At 39.8% G+C, this 18,830-nt stretch overlaps 1 protein-coding gene across 2 annotated transcripts; it reads left to right on the forward strand.

Annotated features, from left to right (window-relative positions):
* The first annotated feature begins 492 nt into the window (after positions 1 to 492).
* On the forward strand, positions 493 to 18,566 carry LOC137385644 (high affinity cGMP-specific 3',5'-cyclic phosphodiesterase 9A-like). Of its 2 annotated transcripts, none has more exons than XM_068072151.1 (17): positions 493 to 519; positions 646 to 810; positions 1,355 to 1,425; positions 1,710 to 1,787; positions 1,952 to 2,019; positions 2,622 to 2,670; positions 4,009 to 4,085; positions 6,625 to 6,733; positions 9,810 to 9,879; positions 12,648 to 12,722; positions 13,488 to 13,574; positions 13,935 to 14,122; positions 14,847 to 15,003; positions 16,962 to 17,081; positions 17,891 to 17,995; positions 18,136 to 18,264; positions 18,427 to 18,566. In XM_068072151.1, exons 2-17 carry the CDS (start codon positions 742 to 744, stop codon positions 18,535 to 18,537), a joined length of 1,563 nt encoding a protein of 520 aa, XP_067928252.1. In that variant the 5' UTR covers positions 493 to 519; positions 646 to 741; the 3' UTR covers positions 18,538 to 18,566. The 2 variants fall into 2 exon arrangements, with proteins under 2 accessions (XP_067928252.1, XP_067928253.1); XM_068072152.1 differs by lacking the exon at positions 16,962 to 17,081 and adding an exon at positions 17,269 to 17,382 and having other exon boundaries at positions 498 to 519.
* The last annotated feature ends 264 nt before the right edge of the window (positions 18,567 to 18,830 follow it).

Raw genomic sequence — 18,830 nt, forward strand, 5'->3', positions numbered from 1 at the left:
TCACCATTGCCTCGGTGTAGCTCTCAGCATTTAAAAATCAATATTGCAGGCAAGCGAAGCCATGTGTGTTGATGGGCCTATCAAGCTGCTACTTAATTACCTCAGCATAATTTAAAGAGTTACATCCTGCATATGCGTAGTGTTTTCATATTCATATTGGAGCACGTCAGCTGTGGTTTACGCTTCCTCCTGCTTCTGAAAGAGATTTTGTCACGAGTATAGGTTACATCCACTAGCGGGCAAGTAGTAACTTATTTACTTGTCTGCATATTCATAAAATCTTTAATAGTTATATAGTAAAGAAGTGATTTGTCTTGGTTACCAGTGTCGACAAGTTGCTTTGCCTTTACATGGAGCTGTTGCTTGAAGATGGTTCAGTGTTATATGAAGGTAACTTTCATGGATGGTTAGGCCAAGTCAATGTCTGCTTATCAACATATGACTTCTTATATATTTAATAATTGATTAATCAGTCTTTACCAGTCTTGGCAACTGGGGCCAGTAAGACATAAAGCTCCAGTAAGTGCCATTCATTCGTACTTGAAATTCTTGCTGGAAGTTGTTGATTCGACACTCATGTTTTTATGATTTTATCAATATGTTATTTATTACAAGTTGATCGCTGCGGTGCCACGGTTATTATAGGTGGCTATCACTTGCAAATAGCATTCTAATAGATTGACAAGCTATCACTTGGTCTCTCAGCCTAACTATTCCTTACTGCGCGACTTTGAATTACTCATGGGTAACGGATCGAGCTTTGACAGCTCTAAGCAAGTCTACCTAATGATCAATGGATCCCTTGAGAAGGTGGGCACTTTGTTATATCATCTTTGATAGTATAAAACCTTTAAAAATTAGTATTTCGATTGTCTTTTAATCTGGGTGTGTATGTGTTTTTTGCTTCTTCAACACGATGCCAGTCGCATTGTCCAGTCATTATTTCACTACGTATTTTTTGTCTATTGTTGGTAGATACAAATAAAGTATGCATTGAGATGAGTATACAGCAAACATGATTAATCTGGGCCTACATATGCACAATGTGTAAAGAATTTAAATATTCTTCTGATCGAAGTATCCTCCTACAGTTGATTGCATTTCACATGTTCCGTCATTCACCTTTCAGTCATCGAAGCTCAACACGTGTTCTACATTTGTATATAATTTTGAAACAATGCTTGTTAAAAAGACATAAGAACAAATAAAAAGTTTTTCTTAGGCAACTTTGGTACTCGCAAAGTTCCACACTGATACGTGCCGTACTTGTCTACTAACAAATTTTAAAGCTAATTTCTTTTGAGAACACTGTTTGCTTGGCAGCACTTATTTTCCTTTGTAATTTTTGTTGCAGATAGTCTTCAGTCTGCACTCGAGCACGAGGGATGTGCAAGAACTTATCTGTCAGGCTGGTAAAGTTAATCGGTGAGTTTGGACACCTGTTGGTCTATGATAGCAGGTTTTAAAGAGTTACCTTAGTTCATTTCACCTGCAGGTTTCTGTGAGGACACCTTCTATCTGTAGCTAATGATTTTTTTATTGGAGGGACTGCAATTCATGGTTCTCTTTCAAATTTCTCTGCTTACAATTAAAGCCCACAGAATTGCTTCAAATGCTTCTGTAAAATTGTCATATGAAGCTCTTACATAGTATTTTGGCTTTTGGAGTGTTTAATCTAACCATAATTATTACAGTTTCATGTTTCGCAGGTTTTCGCAAGTGACGTTACGCAACGTAGACGGAGCTTACGTGACTGTTTCACCAACCATTCCACAAAATGATGAAAAGTATGTATACTTTTTGCAAAGTTGATTAACGACTTGAAGGACAGGCAGGTTTTACAGCTGCTTCCACCTGAATTAAATGTCGTTATTTTTTACGATTCATTCTGCTCTGCTGACTTTAAGGTTTGTAACATAACACAATATTAATTATACTTTTTTTATTTTAGTCACGCTTATATAGCGGAGATAACGCCACCGAATCTTACAGACGTTTCAGTTTCCAATCCTTCAACAGGTGAGAGAACTGTTATTTTTTGTAGATATATGTTTTGCACTCATGCGCCTTAGATAACACGTATGGTATGTTCTTAGAGAATTGCCGAGAAACAACGGCTCTGTTGGTTATCTGTGAAAGTCATTGCCAGGCCTCTGATGCAGAGTTATAAACGCTTTTCTTATATATCTTTGTAATATTTGTACTGGACTGAGCAACAAAGGTGCAATGAAGTGGGTGGCTTTATGCTCAGCTTCTGGGCAAATGTAAGCAGAAAGATAAACTTGTTGCTAAACATTTGAGTAATTAACTATAGAAGTCTCCTGCATAATTGATTCTTTTGCCTCCTAATCGCCAGCTCATAAAATATTGACAACTACCTTGGCAGCTGCCTGTCTCTTTGTCAACATTGCTAGCACTCTGTGACCAACATATTTTCTGGTTTGAATTGTGAAAAACAATACCTACCAGTCAAAAAAATAACAAGTTGATCATGGCTGACTAAAATGTTTTTTTGTTCTGACAAAAATGTCATCTGACAGGGTGTGGGGAGGGGTGGCTGGCTGCCGAGGCATGCTGACTGTCTCTAGTCCTACTGATTCACATACTATCCATTTGTTTAGATCTGGTGCCAGTGCAGATCATGGAGCAGCTGGCAAGAGAGATGAGCAGGTAAGTGCTAACGTATTTTGACGGCAAAGAGCAATACTGGTAGGGCTGTCGATACTGGTAGGCTGTCGATACCGGTAGGCTGTCGATACCGGTAGGGCTGTCGATACCGGTAGGGCTGTTGATACCGGTAGAGCGGATGATACCGGTAGAGCTGTCGATACCAGTAGGGCTGTCGATACCGGTAGGGTTGTCGATACTGGTAGGGCTGTTGATATCGGTAGACTGTCAATACCGGTAGAGCTGTCGATACCAGTAGGGCTGTCGATACTGGTAGGGTTGTCGATACTGGTAGGGCTGTTGATACCGGTAGGGCTGTTGTTACTGGTAGAGCCGATGATACCGGTAGAGCTGTCGATACTGGTAGGGTTGTCGATACCGGTAGGGCTGTTGATACCGGTAGGGCTGTCGATACCGGTAGGGCTGTCGATACCGGTAGGGCTGTCGATACCGGTAGGGCTGTCGATATTGGTAGGGCTGTCAATTTAGAATTGAACCATATCACTGTCATGACTACTGTCCACCTTCCACCTTGAAAGACTCACAAACGCCTGAGACCTGAGGTTTATTGTGTCGGCACAGAATCAATATATGTCTGATGCATGAGGTTTACTCGCACTAGTACTGCCATGATTTTATAGCCTCAGGTCTCATGTGTTTGCTAGCCTACCACTTTCCAGCAACTACCAGTTGAGCTGTGCTTCTTAATTTAGCTTCAGTAACATAAAAACAACCCTTCCCTCCCCCATTTGCATATGCATGCAAACAACTCCCATCTGGACAAAGCACTTTTTTTTCGGAAGAAGGTCTGTACTCACCGAAGCTTAGAAGTGCCAGAAGTTAACATGAACATTGACTTACTAAGGGAAATGTTTGGTTAGGTCAAAGTTTTTTGGTTTCCTTTGACTACTGTAAACAGTGACAGCTGTGAGCAAAGTTACCAAGTGACCAACTTGAACCAGGCTCAAGGCTGCATTTCTGTATGAAAACCAAACTTATATGTTCATTTAGGGTTAGTACTTACACGCTGACCAGCCTTTTGGACTCTGGCTTAGAAACCACCAGTTGAGTCTAGCCTTATGTAAATGAACTAGAGGTTTCATGCTTTGTCTAGCTTGTTTTTTAATGTCAGCGAGTAAGGAATATCTTACTTAAAGTCTTGCTTAAAGTAATGCTATTTATGCCGAAGGGCTGTTATGTAACATGACAGAGGTTGCTTTGTTTGTCTAACCCGGAGGCTTCGCTGAGGCTGGTACGTCTGACCACCCATTAGAGGGCTTAGCTCTTGTGACAGGTTGCTTTCGTTTCTCTTATATATTTCTGTGTTGTTGATTGCGCTAGCAGATACGCAAAGCCAGACGAAGTGAACACAGGCGAGTTGCTGGACCGTGTGAAAACCTTAGAGAACAGAATGGATGGTAAGTCGGACTTTTCAATTTCCGTTGGAGCTCTGTGCACTCTTGCTCATATATAATGATAGTACAGACAAGCGCTGATAAATGTCCATAAAATTGAGACAGTCGTAACTTTGTCATGCCAATAGGATATAATAGCTAACGGTATATCACGGGGCTGTCCTCTACAGCGTCTGCTCTTCTTGATTATAGTTGTTAGATTACACACTAATGAGTGACGTAACATCATTAAAGCCGACATAGTGTTTCAACTGGCTCCAATCTGGCTCTTGGAAAATTGACAATCAATTTTTTGATTGATAATGGGCAGGAGAATGGGCAGTAAAAACAAAACAGAGATGTTATCTTCCCATTAGGTGAGGCTATATATCTTCCTTAGTCCCTACTATCAGCAAAGTATATGGAGTAGCCTTGGTCAGGTCTCAAGAATCTGCCTTTTACTCTTAACTTCTGCTCTACACGCTCTCTCATGCCAATAATCACACCTGAGAAACTACAATTGCTGAATGACCTGAAGGCTGTTGGAAAAAAATTGTCACTATTTTTGTGCACATAATCCATGTATTATTTTATAGTAATAATTAATTGGGAAAAGCAGTGGTCTGTTGGTCAGTTCTGTAAGATACTGTGACTAGTCGACATGGCTATCATTGTCTCATGCCTGAGAACACTGACAGGTGTCATGGACCCCTGTCTGGTCTCACTCTGGACTTTGGCATGATTATGTTGACCATTGGTAGGTTTACAAGATGTCGATAGCCTCGGGTGGGAAGTAGATGAACTGTTGTTAAGAAATGGAAGAAGTTGGAAAAGGAATTTGTTTGTGATAGATGGCCTTGCTAAACTTTATTGGTTTGTAATTGAATGGTTGTACGAAAATAGTATATTTATTAATTCATATAAAAGAGCACCTTCATATAATCCATGTTTAACACATACTTTCAGATCTGACGCATTATAAAATCATGTTCAACTTCTTAACAACACTGAAAACTAGAGGAGAACCGAAAGGAATTAAAAAATAAACCATTTGATTTGAAAAATGTCACTTAATCATTGTATTGTATTGTATGCAGTTATAGTATGAATAGTTAAATAATATGAATGAATTCTTTCGCTCTTGAAGGAGTACATAAATATCTCATTCTATTTTTTCTGAAAATTGAATAATTTGCTCTGGCAGTCTATGTGGTTATATGCAGGAAATTGTGTACGCTGTGCAAACAAGACCTTTGAATTCAGCTACTGTTACGCTTGTAGGATGGTTATTTTTTATGGTAAAAGTTGTTCAGAGTCCATTAAATCTAAATAGTGTGTGTGGATTGCATCATACCCCAGTATTCCGGCTCCCGCACAAGCTGCATTCATGAAACTGGACAAGCTGTCTAGGAATTTCAGTTATCACTCACTATATTTGCTCTTGTAAGCTGCTCAGCAAATTCCTCTCAACGACTTGCGGCCTGGTAAAGTTCTCATGACTGAAGGGAGATTAAAGTAGCCCTCAAATTATGTAATCAATTATAATATTGCTGCTCATGCCCATAGCTTTAGTTTTAGTTAAATAATTCAACAGCTGTTAGAGTTATACATTATTGTAAATCAATAAGTTCCCATGAGAGGAACTCTGGCTCCTTGCGCCTACTTGAGCTCTTAGTCCTATCATTCAATATTCAGTCATTTAAATTTAAGCTTATCATTATTGATTAAATACTAGACGTTACGTAACAACTGATAATGCAATGTAACTGACTGATAAAAAATTGTATTTCTACGGATATAGCATATGGTAGTCGCTATCAACTCGCTGCTGACCCCTTGAGACCATTGGACTTTGAGACTCAATACTTGTTCAGTCTAATACATATTGTAATCAGAGAATGATGTTGATGCTATTATAATATGACCCTATCCGGTGAGATATGTTGGTTGCATCTCCTAAAGCCTGTTCTCCCTGAACTATTTCAATTAGTTTTTGCTTAGTTATCAATGATGATTCAGTGCAAGCGCCAATCCTCGTCAGATTTTATGATGCGACAAAATAAAACAAAGAGTGTTTATGTTAAAAAAATATAAGATGTATATCAGACATTGTTTGAAATCTTGGGGAGCCCTTTTATCTGAAGTGTTTGTTGTTTGAGCGTGCTCGATAATTGAGAGCAATCATTGCTTGTTTGGGGCAAGAAATGGCTGGTGTCATCCCTCCTGCCACTTTTATGTCACCGCATTCAAATGAATATTATTATAATTAGTAATTACGTAACCCTGGATGGAGGGAGTTTACTGATCTAGACGACTGCAGCTCAACCCTTGCCTTCACTAGTGCTTCCAAGAGAGCAGCAGACTATTTCACCAACATTCCTCTTATCATCCTTGTCCATATTTGATGCGTTGCGATGTCAAATTTCAATGAAACTTTTTATGAGTTCCACTGTAGACCGCCACTGTCTATCCTAAGGGAGCTGTGGCCTTAGGTCAAACATTGTGTAAGAATTAGTGCACTTCCTTTGCAATTAGATGTACTATTGGCCTTAATGAATTGCAGTGGAAGGTCTCAAGGCAGTAGATATCGATGTGTGCAAAAAAAGTATAGACACAATCAAAGGACAGATTTATGAAGCACAGAAGAAGTTCATAGACTACAACAGACTAAGGTATGTGAGTTGTGAGTGTTATGATGGGCAGTGGACGTAGCGTGTCACAGCGTTGTTACCTTAGCGTTGTCACATTATGTCACGGCATGGCGTGATGTGACACTGACAAGGAAACAAATGATAGCTCATTGCATAATAATTTAATAACATCCTTCTTCACATTTTGAAATACACTCAGCTTCCACTTCTCATGCCATGTCTAGTTTAGTTTCAATCTCTAAACATTCTTACTATCAAGAACAGACTGTTTACTGTTTTCCTACAAATATTCCTTCAGTTCACGCTTGATAGCTACGACTACCTGTATATATAACTGAACAATGCTAGGTGTGGGGATTCAGATTAATTGCTTGAACGCCTCGCAATAGTTGGGGCCCTTTCGCTTTCTCTTGGGTGTCTGATATCAGCTAACTGGCGCCTGATATGTGATGGATGACATTTGGTATTTGATACTGTGACTTTGCATGTGGTTCAAATTGTTAATTTATGTAAAATTTCAACACATGCAAACTCTTCGAATGTCTCTGAAACCTAAACAGGCATTTTGTCATCAATTCAAAGTCATTGCGCTTTGCTTTTTTGGTAGCGAAAACAACTTTTTCAGCGATTTCTTGAAATTATCCTTAATGTCTAAAGTCTTAAAAGGTTGCACTTGTCGTCATATGCAAGTAGACATTGATTTAGGTGTAACTAGGTTGTATCATGTTTGGATACAACAAGGGGATATTCCATAAGCTCGTACAGATGATATCGGACTGAATATTCCTTAGCTTTTGTCGATTCTCTTGTGGCAGTCTAGCCTCTGTTTCTTTCTCTCACATTAATATAGTCTCTGTTTTATTCTCTCACATTAATATAGCTTCTGTTTCATTCTCTCACATTAGTATAGCCTCTGTTTCATTCTCTCACATTAATATAGCCTCTGTTTCATTCTCTCACATTAATATGGCCTCTGTTTCATTCTCTCTCATTGATGTCGCCTGGGTTCCATTCTCTCATATTAATGTAGCCTTTGTTCCATTCTTTCACATTAATATAGCCTCTGTTTCATTCTCTCACATTAATATCGCCTCTGTTCCATTATCTCATATTTATATAGCCCCTGTTCCATTCTCTCATTAATATATCATCTGTTCTATTCTCTCATACTAATATAGCCTCTGTTCCATTTTCTCTTTAATATAGCCGCTGTTCCATTCTCTCATACTAATATAGCCTCTGTTCCATTCTCTCATTAATATAGCCGCTGTTCCATTCTATCATATTAATATAGCCTCTGTTCCATTTGCTTATATCAATATTCTCTATTTTTTTATCTCATGCTAGTACTAATACAAAAATCGGATTTGTTTCACTCTTTTCCCGTTTATGAATTGAATACACTGAGCATTGATGCTGCGCTCAACGTGCTGCACTCAATGTGCTGCACTCAACGTGCTGCGCTCAATGTGTTGCACTCAACGTGCTGTACTCAACATGCTGTACTCAATATGTTACACTTAACGTGTTGCACTCAACATGCTGTGTTCAACGTGCTGCACTCAACGTACTGCACTCAACGTTACACTCAACGTGTTGCAGTCAACGTGTTACACTCAACATGTTGCACTCAACGTGTTGCGCTCAACGTGTTGCGCTCAACGTGCTGCACTCAACGTGCTGCACTCAACATGTTACACTCAACGTACTGCACTCAACGTGTTATACTCAACGTGTTATACTCAACATGTTACACTCAACGTGTTATACTCAATGTGTTACACTCAATATGTTACACTCAATGTGTTATACTCAACGTGTTGCACTCAACGTGTTGCACTCAACGTGTTGCACTCAACGTGCTGCACTCAACATGTTACACTCAACGTACTGCACTCAACGTGTTGCACTCAACGTGTTGCACTCAACGTGTTGCGCTCAACGTGTTGCGCTCAACGTGCTGCACTCAACGTGCTGCACTCAACATGTTACACTCAACGTACTGCACTCAACGTGTTATACTCAACGTGTTATACTCAACATGTTACACTCAACGTGTTATACTCAATGTGTTACACTCAATATGTTACACTCAATGTGTTATACTCAACGTGTTGCACTCAACGTGTTGCACTCAACGTGTTGCACTCAACGTGCTGCACTCAACATGTTACACTCAACGTACTGCACTCAACGTGTTGCACTCAACGTGTTGCACTCAACGTGTTGCACTCAACGTGTTGCACTCAACGTGTTATACTCAACGTGTTGCACTCAAAGTGCTACACACAACGTGTTACACTCAACGTGTTATACTCAACATGTTACACTCAACATGTTGCACTCAACGTGTTGCGCTCAACGTGTTGCGCTCAACGTGTTGTACTCAACGTGTTGCACTCAACGTGTTGCACTCAACGTGTTGCACTCAACGTGTTATACTCAACATGTTGCACTCAAAGTGCTACACACAACGTGTTACACTCAACGTGTTATACTCAACATGTTACACTCAACATGTTGCACTCAACGTGTTGCGCTCAACGTGTTGCGCTCAACGTGCTGTACTCAATATGTTACACTCAACGTGTTGCACTCAACGTGCTGCACTCAACATGTTACACTCAACGTACTGCACTCAACGTGTTATACTCAACGTGTTATACTCAACATGTTACACTCAACGTGTTATACTCAATGTGTTACACTCAATATGTTACACTCAATGTGTTGCACTCAACGTGTTGCATTCAACGTGTTGCACTCAACGTGTTGCACTCAACGTGTTGCACTCAACGTGTTATACTCAACGTGTTGCACTCAAAGTGCTACACACAACGTGTTACACTCAACGTGTTATACTCAACATGTTACACTCAACGTGTTACACTCAACGTGTTATACTCAACGTGTTACACTCAACGTGTAAGACACAACGTGTTACACTCAATCTGTTGCACTCAACGTGTTGCACTTAACGTGTTACACTCAACGTGTTGCACTCAATGTGTTACACTCAACGTGTTGCACTTAGGTGCCATGAGGTATTGACTGCTTCTACTCCATATGATTAAACTGTATATTTCTGTCCTTTCAGAGACGGATCTGGACTCCCTGAGATTGGCCTACCTTCAAAAAGGGGACCTTCTGTGCCACATTATACCAAGGTAATTCTCATCCTATCGTGCTCCTAATTTTACTAGTAATGTCCATGCGCAGCATTTGAGATAAAATTTTTGTCAGTCTGGACATAGTCGGGGTCGAAGAATTGTATCTATGACTTGGTCAGTGCTTGAGGGCTTGCAACTGTGAGCATGGTCAGTGCTTGAGGGTTTGCATCTGTGGGCATGGTCAGTGCTTGAGGGTTTGCATCTGTGGATATGGTCAGCGCTTGAGGGTTTTCATCGGTGGACATGGTCAGTGCTTGAGGGTTTGCATCTGTGGACATGGTCAGTGCTTGAGGGTTTGCATCTGTGGACGCGGTCAGTGCTTGAGGGTTTGCATCTGTGGACATGGTCACCCGTTTGAGGGTTTGCATCTGTGGACATGGTCAGTGCTTGAGGGTTTGCATCTGTGGACACGTCAGTGCTTGAGGGTTTGCATCTGTGGACATGGTCAGTGCTTGAGGGTTTGCATCTGTGGACATGGTCAGTGCTTGAGGGTTTGCATCTGTGGACATGGTCAGTGCTTGAGGGTTTGCATCTGTGGACATGGTCAGCGCTTGAGGGTTTGCATCTGTGGACATGGTCAGCGCTTGAGGGTTTGCACCTGTGGACATGGTCAGCGCTTGAGGGTTTGCATCTGTGGACATGGTCAGCGCTTGAGGGTTTGCATCTGTGGACATGGTCAGGGTTTAGTGTAGATAAAGAGGATATGCCATCAAGGCACTGCAAAAAGGCATCTAATTTTCTGCTAAGACTACAGCTCTCATCTGGTCAGATTACTCCTTTATCCTTCCTTGTTAGGTTGTTATTTTCATTTCAGATTTTGCCATTTTTTACCTGTTCTGGCTGTAGTGGTGTTCTGCACAAAAAATCAAGACATTCTAAACGCCGGTGAATATTCTAGATCTATCTCACTTTTGTTTCCTCCTATTGCCAGCATCGCTAGTAACGTGAGAAGTAAAGTGTATCCCTCAATCGGTGTCACTGATCGGAGACATTGGTTGAAGCCACTGCTGCCATTATTGATCAGGTTATGTAAGCCTGAGCTCACTGGTAGAATACTTTAAATTCATTCTGCAGGAGACTTCACATAAATTTACTAAATTCCCCTGAGCACTAGATGAGTCTAGTAACCCCTCACAGGGATGAAAACAGCTGTTTGTCTCCTGACTGAAGCACTTACTTTCCATTGAACTCTCTGGCACTGTAAATGGAGTTAAAGACCTCATGGTTATATGGATGACATGGTTTCCTTGAGATGCTCTTCAGCAACTGTCGCAAGAATCATTGAAATACATGAGAGGACACGCGACTAATATAATACATATAGAATATAATGGTTATAACTTACTATTATTATCATTTCCCTAACCAAATGCTACACAGCGATTCATGGTCACACCTATTAATATGCCATTTCCTTTCTGCCTATGGGTGAGTTAATCTGAAGGCTTGATCACTTTCTTCAATGTCTAAAATATATTCTCTAATGTCTGAAACCACAATATCCACAGACCTCTTTCTATGAGCTGCACCTCCCTCGAGTCTTGTTGACACTCTGTGAAATACAAACTTAGGACAAATAGCTGACTGATAGTGTCTCCAACTACAGTTGCATCTCATGCTGATGGACAGGTGATATTGTTAGTTGCTCTGATTGGTTGGCTTTTGAGCCATTGAGATTTGTCCTACTCTATATCGGCTCACCTGTATAAACTATAGCAAGCATCAAACCATCTACTCTATATCGGCTCACCTGTATAAACTATAGCAAGCATCAAACCATCTACTCTATATCGGCTCACCTGTATAAACTATAGCAAGCATCAAACCATCTATATATATCGGCTCACCTGTATAAACTATAGCAAGCATCAAACCATCTACTCTATATCGGCTCACCTGTATAAACTATAGCAAGCATCAAACCATCTATATATATCGGCTCACCTGTATAAACTATAGCAAGCATCAAACCATCTACTCTATATCGGCTCACCTGTATAAACTATAGCAAGCATCAAACCATCTACTCTATATCGGCTCACCTGTATAAACTATAGCAAGCATCAAACCATCTACTCTATATCGGCTCACCTGTATAAACTATAGCAAGCATCAAACCATCTACTCTATATCGGCTCACCTGTATAAACTATAGCAAGCATCAAACCATCTACTCTATATCGGCTCACCTGTATAAACTATAGCAAGCATCAAACCATCTACTCTATATCGGCTCACCTGTATAAACTATAGCAAGCATCAAACCATCTACTCTATATCGGCTCACCTGTATAAACTATAGCAAGCATCAAACCATCTACTCTATATCGGCTCACCTGTATAAACTATAGCAAGCATCAAACCATCTAATTTATCAATTTTGATGCATTTACTTTTTAAGCATTTTACTTTTATGTTTCTCTAACCAACTTGTAAGTAGCGGTGAAGCTAGCAAACAGTAGCTCGTTCAGTGTTGAGCCACTAGATATGAGCTCTTGCGGCAGAAAAAGGGATCAAGTATTCTCTTTTAGAGGTGTCTTTAGCCAAGCCTTTTGCATTTACATTGACAAAAGCTGTCTGTTTCCATTCACATGGGTTGAGTCTCTTGTCCTTGAAATTTACTGACCAACGCTAATTATTTTATAGAGTTGAGCCAGACCAGCGCCCAGGCCAGCGCGTGTTCATGGACAAGTATAAGTTAGGTTAAATTACATCCTTGGTCCTTCTTGTATCGACTTTAGCTATACTAATGTTCTTTATTCTAGTACATACTCTCCAAGGAGACAATCGAATATCTAAAACAACCAACCTTTGACATATGGCACTGGGAACCCAATGAGGTAAGTACTGCCCATTTATTGTCTGTTATACACGTATATGGCACTGGCAACTGAATGAAGTAGGTACTGCCCACTTGCTGTCTGTTCTACACACTCTTTTACGGTAGGCTGTCTTATGTACTATGTGACCTGATATAGTCATTTAAACAGCCTTGAATGGTATTGCCCATCATTTTATTATATAATGTTTTATGTGCTAGAATATATTATAGCAGCATCTAACACGAATGATTGTTGATGACATTTTACGCTGTTATATACCTGTATGTTATCATTTAGTAGCATATACTGTGCGACCGGCTGCCATCATATGTCATATTTTGTCTGCTGTGTTGTTGCATTGCTTATTATATGATATTATGGCTGTCTGTTGGTGTGACGATGACAGTTTTTATTTGATGTCTAGTTCTAAATCTACAATCTACTATATTTCTGGCCAACCTTTGCCATTCTCTGCCATACTTATCTTTAAATCTCAATCTAGACCTTTCTTCCTTTAACTGAAGTACAACAGTTCTCTGCCAGCTATCATGACCCATTCTCTCAACACTTTTGCCCCATCTCAAATTTATTTGGACAAGACTCATGGTATTCCTGCTCTTTTCAATATCATAACTATCACACCTGCGTGAGAGACCTAATATTTAATAACATAGTTTTTATATACTGTATTGTTGTATTAGCGCTGTACTGTCACGCCCATTCACAAGGTGTCACCATAGGTCAGCATATATATCCTAACAAGTGTTCTGTGTTTGTGTGCAGATGCTGAGCTTGTTGGAGCACATGTACCACGAGCTAGGCTTAGTAAGAGAGTTCAACATTCATGGAGTGACTCTAAAGAAATGGCTGGTATGTACACCGTTTCTGGGCAAGCGGACAGCGCAGACTTGTGTCTTGTATGATAAGAAAGTGCTTATATTCCTGTCCTATGGTTTTGAATTTGAAAATTATGGTAGGCTGCTTGTTCAACAACTGTAAGTGTAAGTAATGTAAGTAATATATGTAAGTAATCTTGTGTAAGTATTTGTTGGCTGCTTTTTTGCCCAGTTCCCTTCTGAACATTTTATTTTATGTTTATATCATTTCACTTTAAATAATCGACAAAGTTTTTGATGTTAAACTTGTCTCCCCCTCTTCTGCAGAGTAGAACCAATTGAGCTCTTGGCCATTAATATAGATGTCTAACATGAAATAGTGATTCTCTTTCAGCTCTGTATACAAGAGAACTATAGAAACAATCCATTCCACAATTTCCGACATTGCTTCTGCGTGACACAGATGATGTATGGGATGATACACCTGTGCAAGCTGCATGAAAGCATCTCTAAAGAGGACATAGGCATTCTCATAACTGCCTGTATATGCCATGATCTCGATCATCCTGGATACAATAACACGTGCGTTTTCATCGTCATTATTATTTTAAAACCATTCAACACAAATGCGTTATTATTAATCATAATATGAATATTATTAATATTATCTTAATCTCATTTGCAACGTTCATCTTTAATGCCACCTTATAAACTATGAGCATCTTTTAGTACTGCTCACGTCATGTGTCCTTCCTGCAAAATAAGTGCCAATTGTGGAGAACTATTGTAGAATAGTCTAGTATCTTTACCTAAATACTCTCAAATACTCCTAAAAATACACTATATGTAGGCATATATGGGTCTATATTGTATATTATATATAGAGTGTTATTTATGTACACTCGGTGCTTTCGTGGATTCGTTGTGGTAGCCCTTAGCTATTGGTAATATCATCAGAGCCGAGAGAAGATAACAATTGAAAGTTCATTGGTTGCTCTCATAATTTGGAATAATAAAGGAAGAGTCAATATGCACCAAGAGAGAACATAATTGGAATGTTCTTATTCTGTTATAATAGGGTGCCATAAGGAATCAGCTGCCACCATCTTTGTAGAGTTGTTGGAGAAACTGTAGTTACTGGTTTATAACTAATGCAGCTTTCCACTTTAGTTTCCAAAAAAGTTCATTCTAAATGACGTGAAAAATTAGAGAGGACATAAGCTCTTGTAGAGGTCTTTGTGTTCAACTGTCTCAGGTGATCAGCTCCCTGATTCATATTACAGAGTTGTTTTTATGTGGGTTATAGGTACCAGATTAACGCTCGGACACAGCTGGCCCTTAGATACAACGATATCTCACCCCTTGAAAATCACCACTGCGCAGTAGCCTTTGAAATCCTAAGCAACCCGGAGACAAACATATTTGCCAACTGTGACACGGAGACCTTCAAACGCATCAGAGAGGTAAAGATAATTATTTTAGTCAGCTAACCTCTCAAATATCTCTGAGGAATGTTTGCGTTACACTAAAGTTCTGACATAAAAGATGTTAAATTTCTGAAGAATAAACTCCTTTAATTTCTGCTAAGCTCTTGAAAATTTTTTGTTAGATTTACAAAAAAATGTTTTTTGCTTTATTGAGAATTGATGACGTTGTTCGCCGATAGCTTCTTTGCTCGTTGCTAATAATAGACGTAAGCAATATCTGGTGCAGCGATGAACTAGACATTTTCATTTTGAATCTTAAGGAGACTCGGGTTTCTATAAGCTGCTATAAATCGAATAGTGGACATTCTTTGTTGATAAGAAGGGAGTTAATTAACAAAAAGAGAAGGTCTAGCGAGCGAAAGGCGTTTGTAGAGGATTACATAACATATTTAAGCTAATCATTAGAATATCATTAAGTTGTAATAGTTAAAGAATACAGAATCTGACACTTAGCGACTAAAAATTATGCATGAATAATGTATGAGTTCTCTCCCAGGACTTATATTTGCTCACTTGTGGATTGTGGTAAAATGGAGAAGGAAACTGCGGGGGATTAGATGAAAGTTAGTTCTCAGTTTTGCATCCTTTTCATTCTGTCAAGATTATTGGAATATTGTATTTAAAGCTAATAAGAGCTGGCATAGCGTAGAAGCATATGACAATATTGCTCGGAGTTTTCTGTAAGACTGAATACCGCGCCAGTTTGTATGGTTAGATTACCTTATCGTATGTATTTTTGAGATTTAACTTACAGCAATAAATTAATAACTGTAGAATCTAAATTAGGGCTCGCTTACCATGTGTGAATTCTTGACACCAAGTAGTGAAGACTTGTACCTTCTTAGTCAGATGAGATTTCAAACTGATTGCTCAAATCTGAATCATCTTTAATTGTGGCTTGCATTTTAAAACCTTCAAAATATCATTCTAGATTGGTTTATGATCGACGAGTGGACAACTCCTTAACCAGTTGAATACTTTTGCTTACTATTGCTTTCTACATTAGTATAGTAAAATTCACTTGCTTATTTTTAAAAAATAACACCGACCCTTTAGAACACCGAATCTTTCGCACCCTACTCCGATACCAGCCCCCTACTCTGGTTGGTAGCGCCCTACTCTGGTACCAGCCCCCTACTATGGTACCAGCCCCCTACTCTGGTACCAGCCCCCTACTTTAGTACCAGCCCCATACTCTAGTACCAGCCTCCTACTCTGGGTGGTAGCACCCTACTCTGGTACCAGCCCCCTACTCTGGTACCAGCCCCCTACTCTGGTACCAGCTCCTTACTCTGGTACCAGCCCCCTACTCTGATACCAGCCCCCTACTCTAGTACCAGCACCCTACTCTAGTACCAGCCCCCTACTCTGGTACCAGCCCTCTACTTTGGTACCAGCCCCCTACTCTGGTACCAGCACCCTACTCTGGTACCAGCCCCCTACTCTGGTACCAGCACCCTACTCTAGTACCAGCCCCCTACTCTGGTACCAGCCCCCTACTCTGGGTGGTTGCACCCTACTCTGGTAGAGTGCTTGTTCAACAATTATTAGCTTATGTAAGTCAGCATGTGTAAGTCAGCATGTGTAAGTATTTGTTGGCTGCCTTTATGCCCAGTTTCCTTCTGAACATTTTATCTACCAGTAAATGATCAGAAGGGAATAATATGTCCTGATTACTAAAAGTGAGGCCCAGAGTATTTTAAGGAAAATACTCTGGCCTCACAATGCTAAAAGAGAGGTTGTCGCTCTCATTCATCAACAGCATGCTGAATTTGAGATCTTTGTATCAGCTAATTATTGTAGGTGTCGTTCCTTCATGCACTTTAATAGTTGTTGCTGTTGTTCAGCATACATGTATGCATATATTCTAACAATTACTCTGCAGTTATTGATTGCATTGTGTATAAATATAGCCAATCTTGCTGTGAATATAGGGCATAACCACTCTTATACTCGCCACTGACATGGCTAAGCACGCTGAAATCTTGGACTTGTTCAAAGCCAATTTAAAAGAAGGAAACTTTGACCTGACCTCTCGAGAGCATTTCAACTCGGTATGATCAGCAGGAGGCCGAGGCAGCGGTAGTTGTAAATCTAGGTGAACTCATCAGCTTATTTGCTCATCGTCATCACTCAATGGAGCATCCTAGCGCACTACTGCTGCTTTGGCCTACTGATTCCTTATATGTTGTTGGTCATTTATATATCAATATTAAAAATAATTTTATTATTTGCTGACAGGGTATTATAACATTGATACTCGCAACCGACATGGCCCAGCATTCTGAAATCATGCAGAACTTCAAAGAAAAACTGGATACATTTGACTATGATAATCTTCGTGATTTGATAGCGGTAATGCTTGCTTCCCGCTTCCCGCTTCCTTGCCAACCTCTTCCCTTTACAAGACTCATTCGAGCATCACTCTGAGGATCACCTATTACCTATCAAATCCATTCCTTGTTGACTTCAAGGCTTAAATGTGGTCCATGTTTGGTCCCTTTGTATACCCCCTGCCTGCCTTGCTCTGCTACTGTTGCATGAGACAACCTCTAACGTACTGAATACGATTCCAAATGGCTGACCAATTGAGAAGCAATCAGTTAGGACTGCTGCTATCTGATTAAGCCCAGTTACCTATTGTGATCTCTTCACTCTGCTCAGCTCATTTAGTAAATTATCTTGTTATTTTGTTGCGTTTGTCAATTCTTTCAAATCAGACATCGTACAAATTCTGATCTGTTTCCCCTATGGTTATAAATGGTGTAATATCCGTCCCCTTTGATCCAATTGCTACTAGCTGCTAGTGCATTTATTGCTAAATATACAGTTTTCATCTAATAAGGTTTTACTTTTCTTTTAGCTAAAGATGGTTCTAATAAAGTGTTGCGACATCTCAAATGAAGTGCGGCCAATGGAAATCAGCGAGCCTTGGCTCGACTGTTTGCTCGAAGAATACTTCAATCAGGTGCAGCCTTGGTTTTTTCCGTTTCGTTGTTAGCAGTTTCCATTTTGAAGCTCTTCTGTCATGACGTCTTTATTTTTATGATCCAATTTACCTTCTAGCTTTCCCTCACTGAGCTATATACACTACATGTACTATTGCAGTCCGACAAAGAAAAGGAGCAAGGCCTGCCTGTTGCACCGTTTATGGACAGGGAGAAAGTAACGAAGCCAACGGCACAGATTGGCTTTATTAAGTTTGTCCTGCTGCCCATGTTTGAAGAAGTATCCAAGGTAGAGTCCACTCGCATGTTTTGTTCATAGGTTCCACCAAAGTCTCACTGTTAACTAATGAAATTCCTTGCCTTTTTTTATATAGTTAGAATAACAGATACTCGAGATAAAAGTTTGCATTAGATAATGAACACCAAGTGCAAAACATCTATGAATTTGCAGCTATTCCCACAACTACACTCCGTCATGGTTGAGCCTCTGCGAAAGGCCCGAGATCACTGGGAGCGCTTAAAAGAGCAAGATGATGAACTTCGGCACAAACAGGAGGCGTAGCCATCTTGGCTGCCTAAATTTTTCTATTTATGCCTCAACATTATTTATTACAAAACTTGTTTTAATCTTGGTTAGACATGTGAGGTGTAACGGGCAATCCTCAACATATTTTTGTGAGTGAATTCAATTTTTATTTCATACTTGTAAACAGATTTAAGACAAGGAGAGCCAAACACTACACTCTCTGATAATAGGAGTAAATATTGTGCAACAAGCACCTGTCATTATCAGTCACCATCTTTTTCTTCTGTTGGTAACAATGATTCATACGTAATAACTTCACAATCCTTTGT

Source organism: Watersipora subatra, chromosome 1 (genome assembly GCF_963576615.1).
Source record: "Watersipora subatra chromosome 1, tzWatSuba1.1, whole genome shotgun sequence".
Taxonomy (NCBI): Eukaryota; Metazoa; Bryozoa; class Gymnolaemata; order Cheilostomatida; family Watersiporidae; genus Watersipora; species Watersipora subatra.

Excerpts from the sequence above, each read along its gene's own strand:
- LOC137385644 (XM_068072151.1), top strand. The coding sequence starts at position 742 with ATGGGTAACGGATCGAGCTTTGACAGCTCTAAGCAAGTCTACCTAATG. Across the intron at positions 13,575-13,934 it reads TGACTCTAAAGAAATGGCTG|CTCTGTATACAAGAGAACTA; the intron begins GTATGTACACCG and ends ATTCTCTTTCAG. Across the intron at positions 17,996-18,135 it reads TCGAAGAATACTTCAATCAG|TCCGACAAAGAAAAGGAGCA; the intron begins GTGCAGCCTTGG and ends GTACTATTGCAG.